We start from the raw sequence: 18,755 nt of genomic DNA on the forward strand, positions 1-18,755 counted from the left end.
AGTTAAGCATTTGTAAGTTAGACATTTTAAAGAGGTACAGTTCATTTTAAGTTCTTTTCAAGAACTATCCTCCTACCAGCCCATTTTACATCAACTTGCTTCAAAAGCCCTCCATAGGCACTTTTCTAGAGTCTCAAGATCGACTGTTTTTCACCTTGAGACCTGATGTTACAGTTTCTTCCCAACTTGCTAAGATTAGGAAAGCATTTGTTGCAATTATGAGAATAAACACCTAAACACATTAAAATATTAGACAAGAACCAAGCATAAAATATCAGTAAAGAACCCAGCAGTTCTTGTTGAGATGTTCTTGAAATTAACTAAAAATGTATTCTTAGTAAAATGCTGAAGAGCTTGGTAACATAACTTACTATAAAAATGGGTTTTTTTGCCATTAGCAAGTACTTAAAGGACTTAGAGATTTGGAGTTCTCACTATTTATACAACACATCCTGGTTACCATTCCATGCACCTTAACAGTAAACATTTACTCCCGAAGCATTAAAATGCAATGGCAAAAGTTATTATTGTGCTGATAATTCATCAGGTTTATTCTAATGAGCCTTAAGAGTTCACCTTTTAAAGTTCATAGCTGTGTGTGCAATGCTACATACATTACAGAAAATTTCTAGCACTCACCTAGGTAACTCATGCACGGTGTCTCATGCAGTACAAATCATAATACCCTTCAATTTAAATGTCATTTGTCTCCTGGAGAGCACCTACACATGCACTATCACAGAGAAAAAAAGCAGTGATTTCCTTCAGTGAAAGATCCTTACCCTGCATGGCACTTTTGTCCAGGTAGTTATTTAAGTTGAACAAAGTATTTCGGGATGCAAGATACTGGATAAAGCGCTGTTGGTGAAAAAAAGTTGGGAATGTAATTGTTGTGAGAGTCAAAACACTTGAGCAAGAAAACTACACTTACCTTGTAACTTCTATCAACAATAGAATTTGGTTAAAAGGGAAAAATTTAGAGGAAAACCTGAAAACACTCACTAAAAAAGCCTCTGAAGTCCAAAACTCTATTTGGCAAAAGTATAGATTTAAATTAATAAAGACATCACTGCCTGTGAATAAAATACTAATAATCCTAGAGGAAGCTGCTTCATTAACTTTGTAGTTTGGAACAGACAAGCTGGAAAATACAAAACAAAAATACCACTTGCATTATCCAAGCTCCCAAAGTTTGCACGACTCTACTGCTGCTGTAGAAGAGGAAGACAGGCTTAATTACACAGTTTAAAAGCAGTGAATGAGAATAATGGTTCTGAACTGTGGTGAGCAGCACCACTGGGGTGATAACCATATACTTTTTATACATAATGCAGTGATCTGACTAAACAACATTTAAGTTTTGACAAATAATAGCTGGCCAATAACACAAGAGTAAGAGACAAACACATCCAGGTAGCAAGGTAGTTTTAAAAGCTTCTCTGCCACTGTCACACACAGATCTCCCAAGATTCTCATTTCTTGACTTTCTTGCTTGTTTGTATGTGTTTTAGTGCATAAAAGAGAATTATGATAAATATGGCTTAAGGGACTTGCTTTGATCTGAAATGCTCTGCTGCCACAGAACACAGGGCCTGTTCCTTCACTCTCCACGGTGGAAATACACCCTCCTGCCAGGCTGGGACTGTTGTACTCTGTAAACCAGCATGTGTTCAGTGAGGCTCAGGAGCACCTGCTCCTGGGAACTGGAATAGAGGCCTTAGCACAGTAACGAGAAAATCCTTCTCACTGGTACTATTTAAACTGAAATCAATTTAACCTGCCAGTGATTCCCCAACTTGTCACGTACCACCTCATCAGCAACTCCAGAGGTAGGCTTTGCCTACCAACAGTTCGGGCTCTGTTTTTTCTTATTCTGTTTTCCAGTTGACTTATCTGTACATCTTATTACTGCATTCAAAGAGATACACAAGCAAAACAGTAGCAACATGATCAGGAACAGAACAGTGATATTCAAAGGGTTTCTATCCATATATATTTCAAAACTAGCTACTGTTCTGAATCTCATTGTAAAAGGGACAAGGTTAACTCTCAACTACTCAGATGTCAGGGGTCTTATGCTGCAAAATGCACAGGCAAGAGGAGTTTCACCCAAAACTTCATCTCAAGAAACAGGCAGCTATATTGAACAAGAAACTGCAAGACAATGATTGCTCTGGCAACATTTTGACCCTCTCTTATGTTTACTTTTACTTAAAATAGAAGTCCAACATCTGATAATTTTTTATTTGCTTCAGAAAAAGCCTCTTTAAATGTATTAGGAGAGTGAGGAGTACGCTCATGTTCCACCTGAAATTACAGAACTAATGTTCCAGCCACGTTATCTCAGTAGGTATAAAGGAATTCTCTAAAATTCCAAATGCACCTGGTTCAAAGCTGAGGAGCAGATTTGGTATAGACATAAAAATTCAACTTTTCTGCCAGTACAAAACACTGTATGGGCAAACAGATACTGGCTGGTGGCCCACAACTCTAAGTTTTGATTTTTTATTTTTTCTATGGTTCAGTTTGTGGTTTGTTTGGTTTGCTTCCTTGCAAGTTTCATTGTGCAGATATGAACTGTACTGGAAAAAGAGGGAATAAACAAGCTGATTTACAGCATTCAGTTTAGTTTTATACTTGTAATAAGTAGTAAATTCCAAGCAGTGAATTTTACATTGCAATATTCCTTATTTCTGTCTATTATCTGTTGAAAATACAGCTTAAAAAGGTAAATAACCTGAGGAGCTGTTAAGGAAGAGCACACTATGTTTTACAGGTCATTTCAATGAAGTTCAAAGAGCACTGCAGAGAGGAGGAAAAGACCAAGCTTTCAGAGCAGTTTAATGGCTGGTGGGTACTTGAGGAGTCATCACTTCAATACTACTGGTAGTCAACAATCATTTCTTAGGTTAATGACTGCACACAGATTTAGGACTGTCATCTGACCAAAGTTTAGCTTTTAATACAATAGAGGCTACATTTCTAATGCCATATTAGTGACTGGGATGCATTTCATAAATTGTGATGAAATAATTTAAGCGAATCAAATGCAGTAGAAATACGTTTCAGAGGACTCTAAACAGCAACAACATCTGAAGGTTTAGCCCATCAGATGATGACTTGCAGGATCAAATATTCCAGTCATCATATTCCTCTCCCCTCTAGTACATATTCTTCCTTATCTGTTTTAAGGTTGGCTGCACATTTATGGAGGGCTAACAGGACTCTTCTGCTGTGCTCTTCCTGATAAGCACTACCCTAATGAAGTAAAGCTCATCAGAAGTCTTTCAAGTCTCTATTCTACAAATGTCACTCATTATTTCCTCACAGCCCAACCCAGATACCTGCAGGTAAATTGCAAACACTGATGTATTTTGGTATTGAAATAACGAAGGAATATATTTTTGGTTTTGACAAGTACTTTACAGCCACCAACTGAGGAAAAAACAAAGATCCTGGAAAACTGAAATACATATCTAATGCCTTACAGATTGAGACAATGTTTTAAAAGCCATAAAGGAGACCTTAACAGAACTAATCATGTCTTACCTCGTTTCCATACATCATGAGGTGGTGTGTTGTAATTAGAGCTTTGAACACTACAACCCAGCTACTGTTTGCAGTTCTCTCAAAGAGTGTGTCTGCCAACTGTGGAATATTCACATTCATTTCATTTGTGCACTGTATTAGATCTAAATTAAAGGGGAAAAAAGCATAATAATGAGTTACATGCTCAAAGAGGATCAACACGTTATTTTGTGTTTTTACATTGAGAATTCTTACTGGAAGCATGAACTTCAGTTCTTTGTTTAAGAAATAATTGTGGTCTTTTAGAGTCCTTCCTCAAATTCACTCCATTTTACTGAAGGACTCCAAGTATGAACTTCAAAGGCATTTCAGTAATTTTATGGAGTCCCAGTACTTCACCAACAAATAACTTGTTCCATTAGAAACCCAACAGAGCCCAAATTAGTGTTTGAAAGCCAGTGTAGACTTTCTGGGTGCTCAATGTCTGAGGCCACTCAATGTAACAAAAAAAAATGAAAATCCAAGAAGCAAGGAAAAGCTGAGACATCTATACCTCATGGGATCAACAGGTAGTAAGTACTTTGCCACTCCAACCTAAGCCTGAGTACTGACACACATGACAGCAAATGAGATGCTACAAACCTGTAAAATAAGACTCCTTTCTCTAAGAATTAAGAGCAAGAACTTCCATCTACACATCTTTCCATTTAGCTAAAAAAAACCTAATCACCAGCCTATTGACTATTTTGTGGTGAATCATGGCAGGTGTCAGGCTTTCGTATCAAAAAGCTCTTTGTGTCCAAGACTGATAATAAACTCGACAGTAGAACATTAACTTAGGAGGTCAGAGACAGAGCTTCAAGCCTCTGCCAGAATATTGGTACAAAGCCGGACCATGCTCCAGCAGACACATGGGAAAGCACCTGCCTGAGAAGGCTGGAGAAGGTACTCGCTGAGAAGGGAGCAAAGAACTGAATCCAGGACTGCTCTAAACCCCTCAAGACATGCACATCAGACATTTGTTCTCTCTCTGTACTAAATCTGGCTCAGGTGTGATCAAAGTACACCCTAAGGACTGGGCAAGGCCAGTAAAACAAACATCTGGTTTGAAAAGCTTCCTTTGTGGCCTCTCCTTTAAGCCAAGCCTGTGAGCAGACTGTTGGTAGCAGAGCCCATTGCTGTTTGTGTGGCTTGTCTGGATGAGGACCTGAGGAAGGGCAGGTGCTTGGGAAGCTGGGAAACAACTGAATTCCGAGGTGTTGGCACCACTGAAATGGCCACTGAAACTGCTCTGTTGTATAAGCAGCATGTAGAGAACAGACTACATTATCATAAGCAATTTAAACGTGAACTTAGAGCTCATACATCGATAGTTTAGGACAAAATACCTCATAGAAATATTACACTTAGAATTTATATATGTTCTAATGCACAGAATATATTATAGATGTATCTTAATTAAAGATCAGTTTATTAGGAACAAAAAGTCCTTTGATTAAGGATCACTGTTTAAATAATTTAATAACCAGAGTAATTTTAACAGGGTAAAGAATTTTAGATATTATCTTGTTCAGGTAGAAAGCTATAAAATGGAAATTACAGCAAGTTACTAATTTCACTCTGATGTCAAAGGCTTCCAACTATATACAAAACATGCAGCTGGGATGAAAACTGTCACCCTTATTAGTAACACGCAAAAATGCTGAAATAACTGCACAAAAACAAAAGCCCTGAAGTTTTAAGCAAGCTATACATCAAAATCTTATTGCTGAGTAGTGTTAAAATAGTTCAATATTTACAAAGGTGAAGTTTCTCAAAAAACAAGCCATTTGGTAGACACTGCTCATGGTTGTATCATCATCAGATGCTCTGTCAAATTAAAAAGTACTTTAACCTAGAAGTCCAAACAATCCATAGGCAATTACTGCCCTACAGAATGAAGAAAGTTCCAATTCCATAATTTATACTCAGAAAAATCTTAAATATTAATTCCACAGCATCATCACTGAATGAGAACTTTGTTATGACATTTCTAAGCAGTTGTCTCAAAACACATTAAGGCAAGTTTGTCTTCCTAAACCCAATCAGTTTATAAGCAAGCATAACACACAGACATGGAAATACCAAGCAAGCATCAATACCTGAAGTGTCTGTAACCAGCACAGAAATGTTACAGGACTGTTATGAGTCCTACTCTCAGTTTAGAAAAACCAAGCAAACAAAAAAAAACAACCAACAAGAATCCCCCAAACTCTATAAAGAGCAATACCTATAACACCACTAGGTAACAGTTAAAGAAATTCCATTGATCTGCTCAGGTCAAAGACCACATGGATAACCTATGGAAAATATTATTTCTGCACAAAGTCCTTTTCCTTCACACAACCACTAAGTCAGATTTTTCACTGAGGATTTTTCAATATTAAGTGTGCTTATTAAATAATAGCTGAAACTGGGAGGGAAGATCCAGGTTAAAACCCAAACCCTTTCTACTCTCCAGTCAGGTTAGCCAAGCTATTTTCATTCCTATTTTGCCAGCACTCTCCACATAGATTTCAATCTCTTCACCTTCCCTAAGGTTTCCCAGCAGATGTTCCAGCAGATCCTAAAATGATGCTGAACACCTGGGGGATCCCTTGCACATCTGTATATCTAGGACTGCTACTGAGTGTTCTTACAGTGCTGTTCAGGCACAATGTGACAGGAATCCTACTGTTCACACCTGTACCTAATGCTGTAGCTGATGACCTCTCCTTAAGCCCCACATCCATAAAAAAAGCTTTGGCTTATCTTGCCAGCACAAGTTTACTTCCATAAGAAGCTATGTCACTTAACACAAACCCTGATCTTTCATTCCAAAATCTCCTTCAACACACAAACACATAAGCCACAGTTGCCAACATTGAAGAACACATGCTTAGACAAAGAGAACATCTCTGAAATACTAAACTAAGAAAAAAAATCTCTTATAGGTCAAAACTGGACTTAAGAGTGTGTTGCAAAAGCACAAGTTTAAAAAGACTCTTTAATAAGCCTACTCAGGGTAATTTTTTTAATTAATATTTTACAACTAGTAATAAAAAAAAGCTGGCATCACATTTCAATTCTACCAATTGAGATCCATAAAAAGAAAAGCAAGTGCCATTTCTCTAATACGATTCTTCTAAGCCTGCAACAGGAATATCTACACAGAAACAACTGTATGGATCTGTTACAGCTGGTGGCACAGGAGGAAAAGGCTATTAAATCCATACATCTGGGAGTATAAGAGAACACATGCACCTGAGAGACTGACAGCTGGGCAACTGTAATATGGATGTTGGCAGCAGAAACTGGAATGAAATGCACAGGGTGAGTGAGGCTCATTTTCTTATCGCACTACTTATATAAACACTTCACAACTCAAAGCATTTTGCCAATTACCCAGAGGAATCATTTCAACTGCAAGTGAAGCTGTGGTGCTATTTCTAGAATGGAATTTAGAAACATGTTAACATCACATAGGGAAAAAAAAAAAAAGGAAAAAAGAAGAAAAAAAAAATCAAACAGCTTTAAACCAGAAGAGCACCATAGGGGTTTTCAAGCAGCCTGGAAGAGCTGTGGAAATCTTACTGCCTGGAAGAGTACTGAGGATTTCTCTTCCACGGCTCATCTGAAATACTGGCACATCATCTGTGAAACTCTACAGCTCTTCGGAGAGCAGCATGCAAAAATCCAGATATAAAAAAGAAACCCAACCCAAAATATACATATAACAGGTTTTTGGAAAATTCTCAGTCAGGCATTAACAAAAACTGACATACTATTCAACTTTCAAGAAAGTCATAACTTTCTTGAGTTTGGAATCTCCCTCAAGAGAACTGTAAATACATAGCTTAAAGGCAACCATAATAGTTTAATATTCACTTATTTCTTCCATTTTGTCCCAGGACAGAAACTGCTGTAAGACAGATGTAAAAATGAAGACCACTTTCTTCCGTCACACAGTCTTGAAAAAAAATACATTTCCTTTTTGAAAGTTGCACCATAGATGACACATTACCAAAAGATAAAACATCAGAGCCACTTCAGCAAACTTTCTCACTGTAGCCAAGGAGGGCAACAATTCTTGCTGGAAGACTTAAACATCGCACCTGACTGATAAAAATATTTTTATGCCCATGTGCTCTTTTAATAAACAATTGAGATCAATCTTTAAGTTTCAGTTATGTAACAACAGCTAAATCTGAACTTCCAGTTACTTTACCAGAAGAAAGCAATTCAGCTATTCTGTCCCACTTCCCCACTAAACAAGGATACAGGACAGACAGCCCATAAAGTTTCTTTAAAAAGCTAAACATAAACCCTATTGATAGATCCCAACAATATTAACTCTTTTTTTTGTTCAAGTTAAATTTCCTCAATTATTATACTGAAAAGCTTCAATGATTACTAAAGAACTTCAAATTAAACACAGCTACCCATCTGTGTAAAGAGTTCAAGAAAATGTCTTTGTTCTGTATCACAACTTACACATCTCTGCAAGAACCACACTGCCTCGGCATTTACCCGACTGTCAAGAGCTCTGGCGGCCAAAAGGGAAAAGAGGCAGGTACAAAATCAACCCCAAACTGTGACAGTCATAACGTGATATTATTGGCAAAACATATAGTTTGTGATGGTTTGGTGGAGACTTCCTCTTTCTCCTAAAACAACAGGCTTAAGAGACTAATTCTGTTAAATAATACAATTGTATACCTGAATTACCACTTCTAACAAGATTTCCAAAGCTTGTGTATGTATAGGAGTTTTAAGTTTTAATGAGTAACATTAACTACTTTCCTCTTCCCTGCTGTTCTTAAGTGGGCTCTATACAAGTCAAGCAGGAGTTGCTTTTTCCATTATTACTGTGTTCATTTAAAAGTCTAAGATGCAATTGATTTAGGAGGTTATATTTTTCTAAATTTCAGTCTACACACAAGTCTACTCTGCCAGTTACCAACTTGGCTACAGTTTTAATTTATCCTTTTTTTATTATGACTCTTCAGTAGTTAGACAAGAAGAGGTTTGACTCCAAAAGCATAACAGCCCCATTCCACTGCAAACCAGACTCAGGAGGCTGAGGGCAGTGAGAGAATCCACACTGGGAAAGATGAGACAAGACCTTCAGGTGCTCCACTAAGTGGAAAGATCAGCCTCTATATGACATTTTGTATTATCCGAAAATATTACAAAATACTACAGAAATAGATCTGCTGACTTATTTAGGACACCGTGACCTACTTTAAAAGGTAAATCCCCAAGTATTCCCATTGACACTGCTTAGGTTTTGGGGATGGGTTTTTTGTGGGTGTTTTTTCACTCTTCAAGAAAAATGTGACTATACTACTCAGCAATTAGTAGTCAGACAAACCCCAAGACTCTTAAATACTAGTTCACACACTGCATATATAACATTTTCCTGTAAAAACCTATGTTGTCATATCACAGTTTTTCTTGCTGAGGAAACTTGGCAATAAGGGGATTTTCAGAATTAATCTGAACAGAGTGCACAAACTGATACCCCTCCACAATCCCTGATACAACTATAGCAACTCTCAAAAAAATGTTCTTGTTAAAGCTTTTTCCTGAGTAGCAATTACAAATAGTACCAGATGGTGTATCATTTTGAATGACACACACATGTAGTGACCAGGGTACAACTACCAGTATTTCACAATAAATTCAAGCTATATTTTTGTCCATAATTTACTTAAATTGGGAAGTACTTGCACTGTATCTTGGAAAACATATACTCTGTGATTTTTCCAGAGATGACAGTATTTAGTATTTACCTGCTCACATTTAATAAAAGGAAGTTTTGTGTACAAGTGAAAAATTAAGAAGTGCTACTCAAAGGGTTGCAGATGTTTGAAAAGCAGTGCCTGGATATGCTCAGTGAAGACTGGAGCATGTTCATTGGGATTTTTTTAAACCCCTTTACAGACATATTTGAGGTACCATATTTCACATCTTTTTTCCCTACCCCACCAAAGCATTCCTGTATTTCAGACACTAGTCACAAGAAGAAGATTTTTGTTTGTCTTAGACCAAAGTCTGAGCAAGTAAATTACACCAGAACATAGAACTCATCACAGAAGGGGACCTTCAGGAGAGACTGAGTGACAGCTCTAAACAGGCTTAGATCAAAACACATTCAGAGGAACTTGTCAGTCAAAAAGCAATCTCAGTTTATGTTATTCTCAGGAATTTTTCCATGTTTCCATTTTCTTATTTTTTGCGGGTGACTTCTGGTAGATGACATTATTTTAAGGATATTTTCAAACAACACACTACCTCTTTTAAGATTCAAAAGCTTTCAAACTATTGAGCAAACTGTCACCACTTTCTGGCTTCCTGTTATGTTGCCATTTCTGGACTCAAGGGTTACCTCATTAACTTGTTCTACCACAGGCACAACACGAGACAAGATAAAATAAGGTAATGCAAAAAGGTGTCTTTAAAATTGTCAGTTACCCACTTTTAAAGCTTTTAACTTCAACACAGTAGCTGCAATATTCACTATTGTAGCTGGATCCCACCCATTCAGATCAGTAACAAATGAAACATATATTTGGTTATTTTTAACTGTTTGATCCACATCGAATGGTCTCGCACAAGTCTGTATGAACGGACGAGTGTCACAGCACCACACAGCCAAACTACCCTCAAACCACATAAAACCTACAGTGTTTCTTCAGAGAGCCTCAACAGCAGACTCCCTTTAGTACCTTCAATTTGCACGAGGGCTGCAAAACCAGAAACGGGCAAAAGGCTTTACGCCTTTATCCCTCTCCCTAATGGAAACACACACTTATTTCACTTTTACTAGCTGGGGAACAGGTGTGCTGTGCAACGAGCAAGGTTTGAAGCATTCACTGCCCTTCTGAGCAAACAGCAACTGCGATTGATATCCCGTTATTAAAACCTGAAGCGAAGCGACACCACTGATACTGTTGTAGACTTCAAGGGTAACTTTCTACACCTTTTGGTACACAGAGGGGAGTTTTAATATATTAAATATATCAGCGGCAACATACTCTTATCGAGGAGAAATCCACTGGTCCACCTACGCCCTTCCCTTCACTCCTAATCTTTTTACATCGTTTCACGAGCAGCAAGACAAAACGCTGTGATATTTCGGGAAATGACAGAAATATTTAACCGGCTGCAGTCTAGCGGATGCACAGAAGGACGGAACAGTGCTTAAAAAATTGCATTCTGGGTCACAGCAGTAAACCCACCTTTTCCCCAGGTGCCGGATTAACAAGCACCACTACAGCCAGAGCACACGAGCTAAGAAGCTCTCACCGGGAAGAGCTCGTGAGGTTGGAATATTTTTGCTTCCCGGGCGCCACAGGGCGTTACAAACCTCACTCCCTCCACGTGGAAAACAAGTTCTGGAGCTCACGGCACTCAGGTCCACCCAGATTTACACGACATCCCCCCCCCAAGTGCGAGCGGCCGGCTCTTGCCTCCCGCCCGCCCGCAGCCCCAGAGCAGCAAAGCCGCCCCGGAGCTCCAAGCCCGGCCCCGCCGCGAGGTCCTACTCACAGTCCAGGTGCTTCTTCTTGGGGCCCATCACCTCGTGGGTCGTCGCCTTGCACACAGCCTTGGCCACGGCCGAGCCGGTCACGCTGTGCTGCGCCGCCGTGATGCGGTCGGTGATCGACTGCCCCGACATCATCGCCGCGGCCCTGCCGGCGGCTCCCCCGCGGTCCCCCCGCAAGGCCGGGGCGGCGGCTCCCCCGCAAGGCCGGGGGCGAGCGCAGCCTCCCGGGGGAAGGGCGCCGGCGGCTCCCTCCGGCGGGAGCGCTCGCCGGGCTCCGCCTCAGCGGCTCCTCTCGGCCGCCGCCGCCGCCGCCACGGGGGCTCTTCCCGCTGCTCCGCGCTGCGGCGGCGGTGCTCCCTCGGCTCCCAGCGGTGGCGATCCTCCGGCTCCCGGCGGCGGTGCTCCCGGTGCTCCCCCGGCTCCCGGCGCCGCTCGGCGCTGCCGCTGCTCCTCCCGCGGGTGCGCCCCGGCTTTCCCTTTCACATTTGCGCTCACAGACAAAATGGCGGCGGCCGCGGCGTCAGGTGACCGCGCGCCCGCCCCGCTCCCGCCCCGCCGCCCCTGAGCGGGGCCGGAGCCCGGCGGGAATGGGGCTGGAGAGGGGCCGGAGGGGGCAGGAGAGGGGCAGGATCCCGCGGGAGTGGGGCCGGAGCCCCTCCCGCCGGGCCTCAGGTGTCCCGCCCCAGGTATAGCTCGGGTGCTCCGTGACCCGCCGCCCCCAGAATCACGGAATCAATTAGGTTGGAAAAGGCCTCTTGAGATCGTCGAGTCCGACCTATGACCGAACACCACCGTGTCAACCGGACCATGACACTGAGCGCCATGTCCGGTCTTTCCTTACATGCCTCCAGGGACGGTGACTCCACTGCCTCCCTGGGCAGCCCATTTCAATGTCCAATCACCCTTCCTGTGTAGGAATTCCTCCTAATGCCCAGCCTAAACCTCCACTGGCGCAGCTTGAGACTATGTCCTCTTGGCCTGTCGTTGGTTGCTGACCCTCTCCTGGCAACAGCCTCCTGTTGGAGTTGCCTGACAGCTCTTTGTTCTATGCGTGGGTGTGACATTAAAAATAAAACCTGCCCGGTCGTCACGGCGTGTCCAGCATTGAGAGAAGCACCAGCAGCAGAGCCTGGGGTTGGGCTGTCAAGGGGTGGCAGAGAGAATGATCGAACGGGGCTTGAAATCAGATTTTTATCACAGACTTATAGAACTGCCTGGGTTGGAAGGGACCTTGGAGACCACCTAGTTCCACCCCCCTGCCATGGGCAGGCACACCCTCCGGTAGACCAGGTTCTACTAGATTTTGGTGGGATGAGTGTTCCTGTGGAGCCCAGCACGGCAGCATCGGTCTGCAGGGAGGCAGAGGTGTGGAAGGACCTCATGGAGGGAAACTCCCTTGCAGGTTGAGGAGAAAGAATAAAAGCTCCTCAGAAAACTTTTCTCTTGCAGAGTTTGATTGCAGAAGTAACATTTGAAAAAAAAGAGCCCAACCTCCTCTGCTGAGCCTGTTTCATGGGACTAGAGAATCATTTAGGTTGGAAAAGACCCCTAAGCTCATAGAGTCCAACCATCAACCTGGCACTGCCAAGCCCAGCTATGTCTCCAAGTGCCACATCTATATGTCTTTTAAATCCCTCCAGGGATGGTGACTCCACCACTGCCCTGTGGAGCAGCCAAACCCTATACAGTGAGGAAAAAATTGCAGCATCACTATTACTCAATCAGAACACTTCCCAAGCCATTCCACGGAAGAGTATTTTCTTAACTTCTGCATTTATAGTACATTAATGTAAGTGTGAACACTCATACAAATAAATGATGGAACACAGCAATAGTTATTTTAGGTTACAACTTTGAAGTAAAACCACAAAAAGTAAGACTAATAAGGAGGCTGTTGAATACGAGTGTAATAAACAAGACTCTAGCAGCTTCTGAGAGTCAAGTCATATTTTAGGGTACTGATTCAAGCTCTATTGCTTACATTATCCCTAAAGTGAGATGCTCCATAAATATGTGGGCTAGACACACACCCAACCATCTGCTATTGCAGTACACGTATAAAAGCAGTAAAGGAGGAAACATTCCCTAGGTGTACTATGGGTACCTTTTCTCCTTCCACAGTATATAGGGGTTTTGTTTAGGGAGGACCAGGAGGTTTAGCCAATCTGGTGTTAACCAGCCAAGTGGCTTCTGCTAAATTTATATCCCACTGCTTCTATGCCCCACTGTCCAACACTGTCAACATAGTCTTTAACAGTCCATCATATCTCTCAATCTTTCAGTATGATTGTGGGTGATAGGGGATGTGATATACCCACTCGATGTGTTTCTTAGCCCAGGAGTTCATGAAATTATTTTGGAAATTAGTCCCATTGTCAGATTCAATTCTTACTGGGGTACCATGTCACCACAAAATGTACCTGTCAAGGCCTAGGATGGTGTTTCAGGGTTTACATGGCTTACAGGGTGGGTTTACATGGCTTACAGGGTGTATTTCTATGAGGGCAGTTGTGGGGAAAATTAACTCCATTCCAGTCTGCCCCAATACATGTATAAAGACAACAACAAAGGCAAGCAGGGTCTCTTTCAATACCATTGAAAAGCACAATGACACTGAACAAGTATTAGTGGTCCTATGAACGGGGGTGGGTAATGTTGTGAATGAAGGATTTCTATAGCCCTAAGGGCATAAATGCATTAAAACATGGTCACTGCTATTAAAATATTGAACATTTCCTGTGCTGGAAAAAGTTACAAACTCTTTAGTCTGGCTGGCAGCAGGCAGTTTCCAGCTGCCTTATTTTTGTTTTAAGGCTTGTAGTTTCTGGAAAATAAAGATCTTGAATCTTCAAAGCCTGAGGAAACATCAAAACAGTAAGAAAAGAAGAGATGGAAAGATTAAATACACATTACATATGTCTACATCTCTTAGGGCCTGTCTAAACAGGGAAGCTGTTTTGCAATAAAGGAGAGTATGAGCTGAAGCACAGTGGCTATTCTGTGCTACCTCCTCCCCCAGTAGCGACTCACTTATTTTATTCCATATTAGGAAGCCTAAATTTCACATAAAATGAGTTGAGTTTTTCCCATTACCATGGCTCTGTCTTTACTTGATGTGGTAGTCAGGCCCAAATATGAGTTCAAATGTCCCTCTTCAGTCAGCGCATTGACTTGCTCTGGGTTCAAGCTATCCTGTGCACAGCATGGATGGCTGCAGGTAGAGTCACAGAATCATTTAGGTTGGAAAGACCTTTAAGATCATTAAGTCCAACCACTAAGCCAGCACTGCCAAGTTCACCACTAAACCATGTCCCTAAGTGCCACTCTACATATCTTTTAAATACCTTAAGGGATAGTGACTTCACCACTGCCCTGGGCAGCATGTTCCAATGCTTGACAACCCTTTTGGTGAAGAAATTTTTCCTGATATCCAGTCTAAATCTTGCCTGACACAACTTGAGGCTATTTCCTCTTGTCCTGTCCCTTGTTACTTAGTAGGAGAGACTGCTCTTCAGTCTAATGGAATAAGTCTTGCTCTTGGCCACTTTCCTGCACCTATGTTTTAGTTCCTTTTTGTAAAGATGAAAGCTGGAAATTATGTGTGCAGTTTACCTCTCATTCATTTTGCTGCCCTCTGTTTACTGTAGGGCAGGTAATGAGGGAATTGCAGTCCAGGCATGGATGCACATAAATAGTGCTTGGGGGGTTGTGTCAGTGGAGGGAACGGATGTTTCTGGGCTTCTGCCATGACTGAATGACACAGATGGTTTTCCAGGGAAATGAGTATTTTAGTAATGAGTAGTGAATATGCTTTGGGCTGACTGCACCTACAGCCCTGGGAATGCAAACAGTTCAACAGCAGGTTTGTCAATAAATACCATCTGCTCAACAGCACTGAGTCCAAAATATTGCAGAACCTACCTTACTGGTGGCTGTTGTTTTGCTGATAAAGTTGAGATAAAAATCTTTGCTTTTTTTTTTTTTTTTTTTTTTTTGTAAATACTGTGTTTGTGATCTAAAATTGTAAAACTAAATTTAATCAGATTTGTTCAATCCCAATTTAAACTCAGGATAGTTCAACTGTTGTCATTAGCATTTTTCCTGGTGGCCAGTAAGACATCTGAACAGAAGGGTGAGCGGTAAGCAAAGCTGCTTCTCTCACAGTTCAGGCCACTGAGGTGTCTGAGGAACACCTTGATTCCACAGTAGCCTGCAAGGAAAGGAAACACAACTCCCAAGCAGCTGTGGCAGTGGAAGAGACAGTTTCTGGAGGCTGCAATGTGGACTCAATGCTGATTTTCTGACCCAGCACTCCATCTCCAATGAGGGAATCCCTGCCCCAGCCTTTCTCCCTGCAGGGGCACCGAGAGTCTCTTCTGCTTGGCTCCCTGTTTTCCATGAGTCTTGCCAAAGTGGAGCGGATTGGGGATCTTTATTGCTGTCAGGTGTGGCTGATATTGGCTACTGGATGTGGAGGTTTCTGGGAGAGAAACAAGTCGTCAGCATCATCTAAAAAGCCAGAGTGAGTTTCAGTGTTAGTTAACTAATTCTCTTCTAACAGAGACACGAGAGAAAAAAGCTCCCCATATTGTTGAACAACTTGGATTTTTGGGCACCATAGTCTGACAGTTTCCTTTAAAGATCTTTATTCTCTCTGAGGTATAAGATGTTGATAAGAAGATGAGCTTCAGAACTGGGTCTCTCTACAGCTGAATTCATCCAAACCTTGCATAGCTGCAAAATATGAGAACATGAGCCCCTTCCTCCAGGACCTCAACTCGATAGGTGCTGTATTGTGATCAGATTTGCTTCAGGGCTGGTTTTGGAGCCCACAAGATGCAAAAATTGGACACAATCCCTGTGGCCTTTAAGCCCCTTTTCCAAGAGCCCTGCAGACATGAAATTTGTGCTAAACAGCGTAGGACTGCTAAAAGCCACATGCTGGTTTTCTCCTCTCCTGTCACACAGGGGTAGGTCACACTTCCTCTACCCCTTCCTTCCATCCAGCCCCCACCGAGGAGCAGTGGCCTGGGCAGGGCTTGGCACCGGGAGCCCTCCCTCCAGCTCTCAGCCATCTCCAACTTCTGCCTCTCAAACCCCACTGCTGGTGAAGTTTGAACTTTTGAATTGCTGACTTTGCATAGAGAAGGCAGAAAAGAAAGAGGACAAGAAAGAAGAGGAAGGAAAAACTAATCTGGAGTTACGCCACAATTACAAAAGTGCTGGGAGGCAGAAAGGCAGGAGTCCTGTGGCTCCCACTGCAGCAGCTGGCTGCCGTTCCTGCCCCTAGGCTCATTGTGTTCCCTGCAGGTGTATGGCTGTCAATAACAACATATTTGAGAAGATTTCTGCTTTATTTCTAAAGTACTTCTCTGTGAAAGTGTTTCTGTTTGGTGAAGAAGCTGTTCTGGTTCTTACTGAGCATTCAGCCAAGGGTCATGGAAGTCCCCTTTCTCTGACTTCCCTGCTTGACATTACAATTTGGTATTGTTTTTTAAAGAGAAAGAAAAATAAATACTACAATATGATGTAATTGGTGTAATATAATTACTTCAACCTGTCCTGGTTTGGTCTGTTACTTTCTAAGTAGGATTATGAGAAGGGTTTTTAAAAGCAGGAGCTGAGTGAGGGATCTCATAAAAATTCAGGATCCAAAGTTTAGTCTTAGAAGATTAGTCTTGGTTTATGGGAGGAGGGCTCTGTTCTGGTTTTGGGACTGTCCCAGGACAAGCCTTGTTTATTTTACAGAATCCTGTTTGTGTATGTGTGTATCTACATATGAGCAGTTTTGATATGGACAGTCACTGCTGTTTGTTAGCAAACACCTAATGAAATGTGATTGTCACCTGAGGAAATGGCATTGCTAGCCCTGCTCCAAACATTTCAGAGGGTATGGGTTGACAGCAGACGAAAGTATTCATCCATTGTTTCCATCACCTTGGAATTCATTTCAGGGGCCTTTCTGTGAGGCTAAGATGTCAGAATGCTAAGACAAGGTGTGATGCAGGTGCTGCAGCCATATGCCTGAGGCTGTAACCAGTGATGTTTTGGAAACACCAGAGGTTGCTGCTTGGAGCACCCTAGGTCAGGAGCAGGAGAGGCATTCCCTGCTCTAACGCTGATCATTTTAACCTCAGACTCAATAAACATTGGAGAAGCAAGAAAGCTAAAATCATCAACCTAATAAAATTATACAAATTGTGGTCCAAACTGGACCTGCAATGTTTCTATCCCTGCCAAGGAAAAGGAGCATACCTGACTTGGGGAAGAAGGATTTGGGGGGGCTAGGGGATGCTGATGGGGCTGCACCATGGCAACGGAGGAAGGAGACAGCACAGCCTCCAAAAAAATATGACACTGCCAATAGAAAACAATCTTGTATTGAAGTCAATTTAAAGCATTCCTGGAAATTGTGGCCAAATGGGCATTAGTTTCATACCAAATAAATAAATGGGAACAAAAAATGACAATAAACGTGGGACACGTGGCTAAGCAGAAATAAATAGGGACAAAGGTGCGGATGTTTATAAAGGAAAACCTTCCATCTCAAAACATAAAATTCCTTGAGTGTGTCAGTGAAATGGAAGATAAGGGCAAACCAGCACATACATTTTATCTAGAAAAAAAAGGCACGGACAAAGGAGTTAAGGCACTTGTGAGATGCCCTCAAGGCATCTCGCTGTATTACTAAGTGTTCACAAACCTCTGAAAAGCTGATCCTGACAGGGAGAAATAGAATTAGATGCAAACAGTAGAGTTTCAAGTGTTTTGAAACCGAAATGCTTATTCTCATTACCTGTCCTTGCTGATGGAACGAGCACCAAGTCAATGCTATTGAAACACAGTGGTTTCAAAATCATCCAGGGGATGGATTTTTTTATTTTTATTTTTTTATGAAGGAATAAATTCTTTTATACAAATTAAAATAAACCAAATCAAGACAATCGAATTTAGCACGTAGCACAAGCACTAAGAATTTAACCAAAACTGGGGCATTTCTGGAGATAGCTGAGAACCTCTAGAGACAGATGAAGGGCTGGTCAGAGTGGGGGAAGGAGCCTGAGCTGGTGCTGCAGCAGGTACTGTTGGGTGGGATGGGGTAAGATGTCTTCCACCATACAAAACCTGCCTTTCCTACTTGTCCTTTTGTCTGTTTTTATGGGAAAACACTGGATGTAACAAGCAGTCCCATGTGCCACAGAACTAATAAATGAACTAGTAAATAATTTTCTGTGGGTTTATGCCTGGGGACTGACTGCATTCTCCAAGGCTGCAGCACAACTCTGCTGCTTAAAAGACATCAGAGAAGCCACACATTGTGAATGTTCCAACCACAGGAAAAGCTTTAACGGGAGTTCACGCTTTATTAAACACCAGCAAATCCACATGAGAGAGAAACCTTGACTAAAGAGTGGATTTTTTGGTGTCTAATAAGCCACCGACTCCCATTAAAGTTCTTTCCCAGGGTTTAATTCATTCTCTTGCCTCTTTTTTTTTCTCAGTCTGATTACCTGCTCTCACAAAATTTGCAAGACCTTAATATTTTCCAGACATTCACTCCTTTGAGAGTAAGGTGGGCAGTGGGCTCAAGGATTACTGGGGAGGGGTTGGATGGAGCGTGATCTTACAGGAAAACATGTTGAAAATAAGATCCCAT

At 41.9% G+C, this 18,755-nt stretch overlaps 1 protein-coding gene across 6 annotated transcripts in view; it reads right to left on the reverse strand.

Moving 5' to 3' along the window:
- The window catches only part of LOC108497658 (prefoldin subunit 3), a 41,054-nt gene extending 29,677 nt beyond the window's left edge, over nucleotides 1–11,377 (reverse strand). For 5 of the 6 annotated variants that reach the window (XM_017815526.1, XM_017815507.1, XM_017815492.1 and 2 more), the window contains exons 1-3: nucleotides 11,101–11,259; nucleotides 3,550–3,692; nucleotides 783–858 (exon numbers count right to left, since the gene is read on the reverse strand). In XM_017815526.1, coding sequence (XP_017671015.1) covers nucleotides 783–858; nucleotides 3,550–3,692; nucleotides 11,101–11,233 — 352 coding nt within the window. In that variant the 5' untranslated portion in view covers nucleotides 11,234–11,259. Of the gene's footprint in view, nucleotides 1–782; nucleotides 859–3,549; nucleotides 3,693–11,100 lie in introns of all 6 variants that reach the window. The other variant, XM_017815499.1, reaches the window with a different exon arrangement.
- Nucleotides 11,378–18,755: the final 7,378 nt, after the last annotated feature.

The sequence above is a fragment of the Lepidothrix coronata genome, unplaced genomic scaffold (assembly GCF_001604755.1).
Source record: "Lepidothrix coronata isolate B3197 unplaced genomic scaffold, Lepidothrix_coronata-1.0 Scaffold2, whole genome shotgun sequence".
Classification (NCBI taxonomy): Eukaryota; Metazoa; Chordata; class Aves; order Passeriformes; family Pipridae; genus Lepidothrix; species Lepidothrix coronata.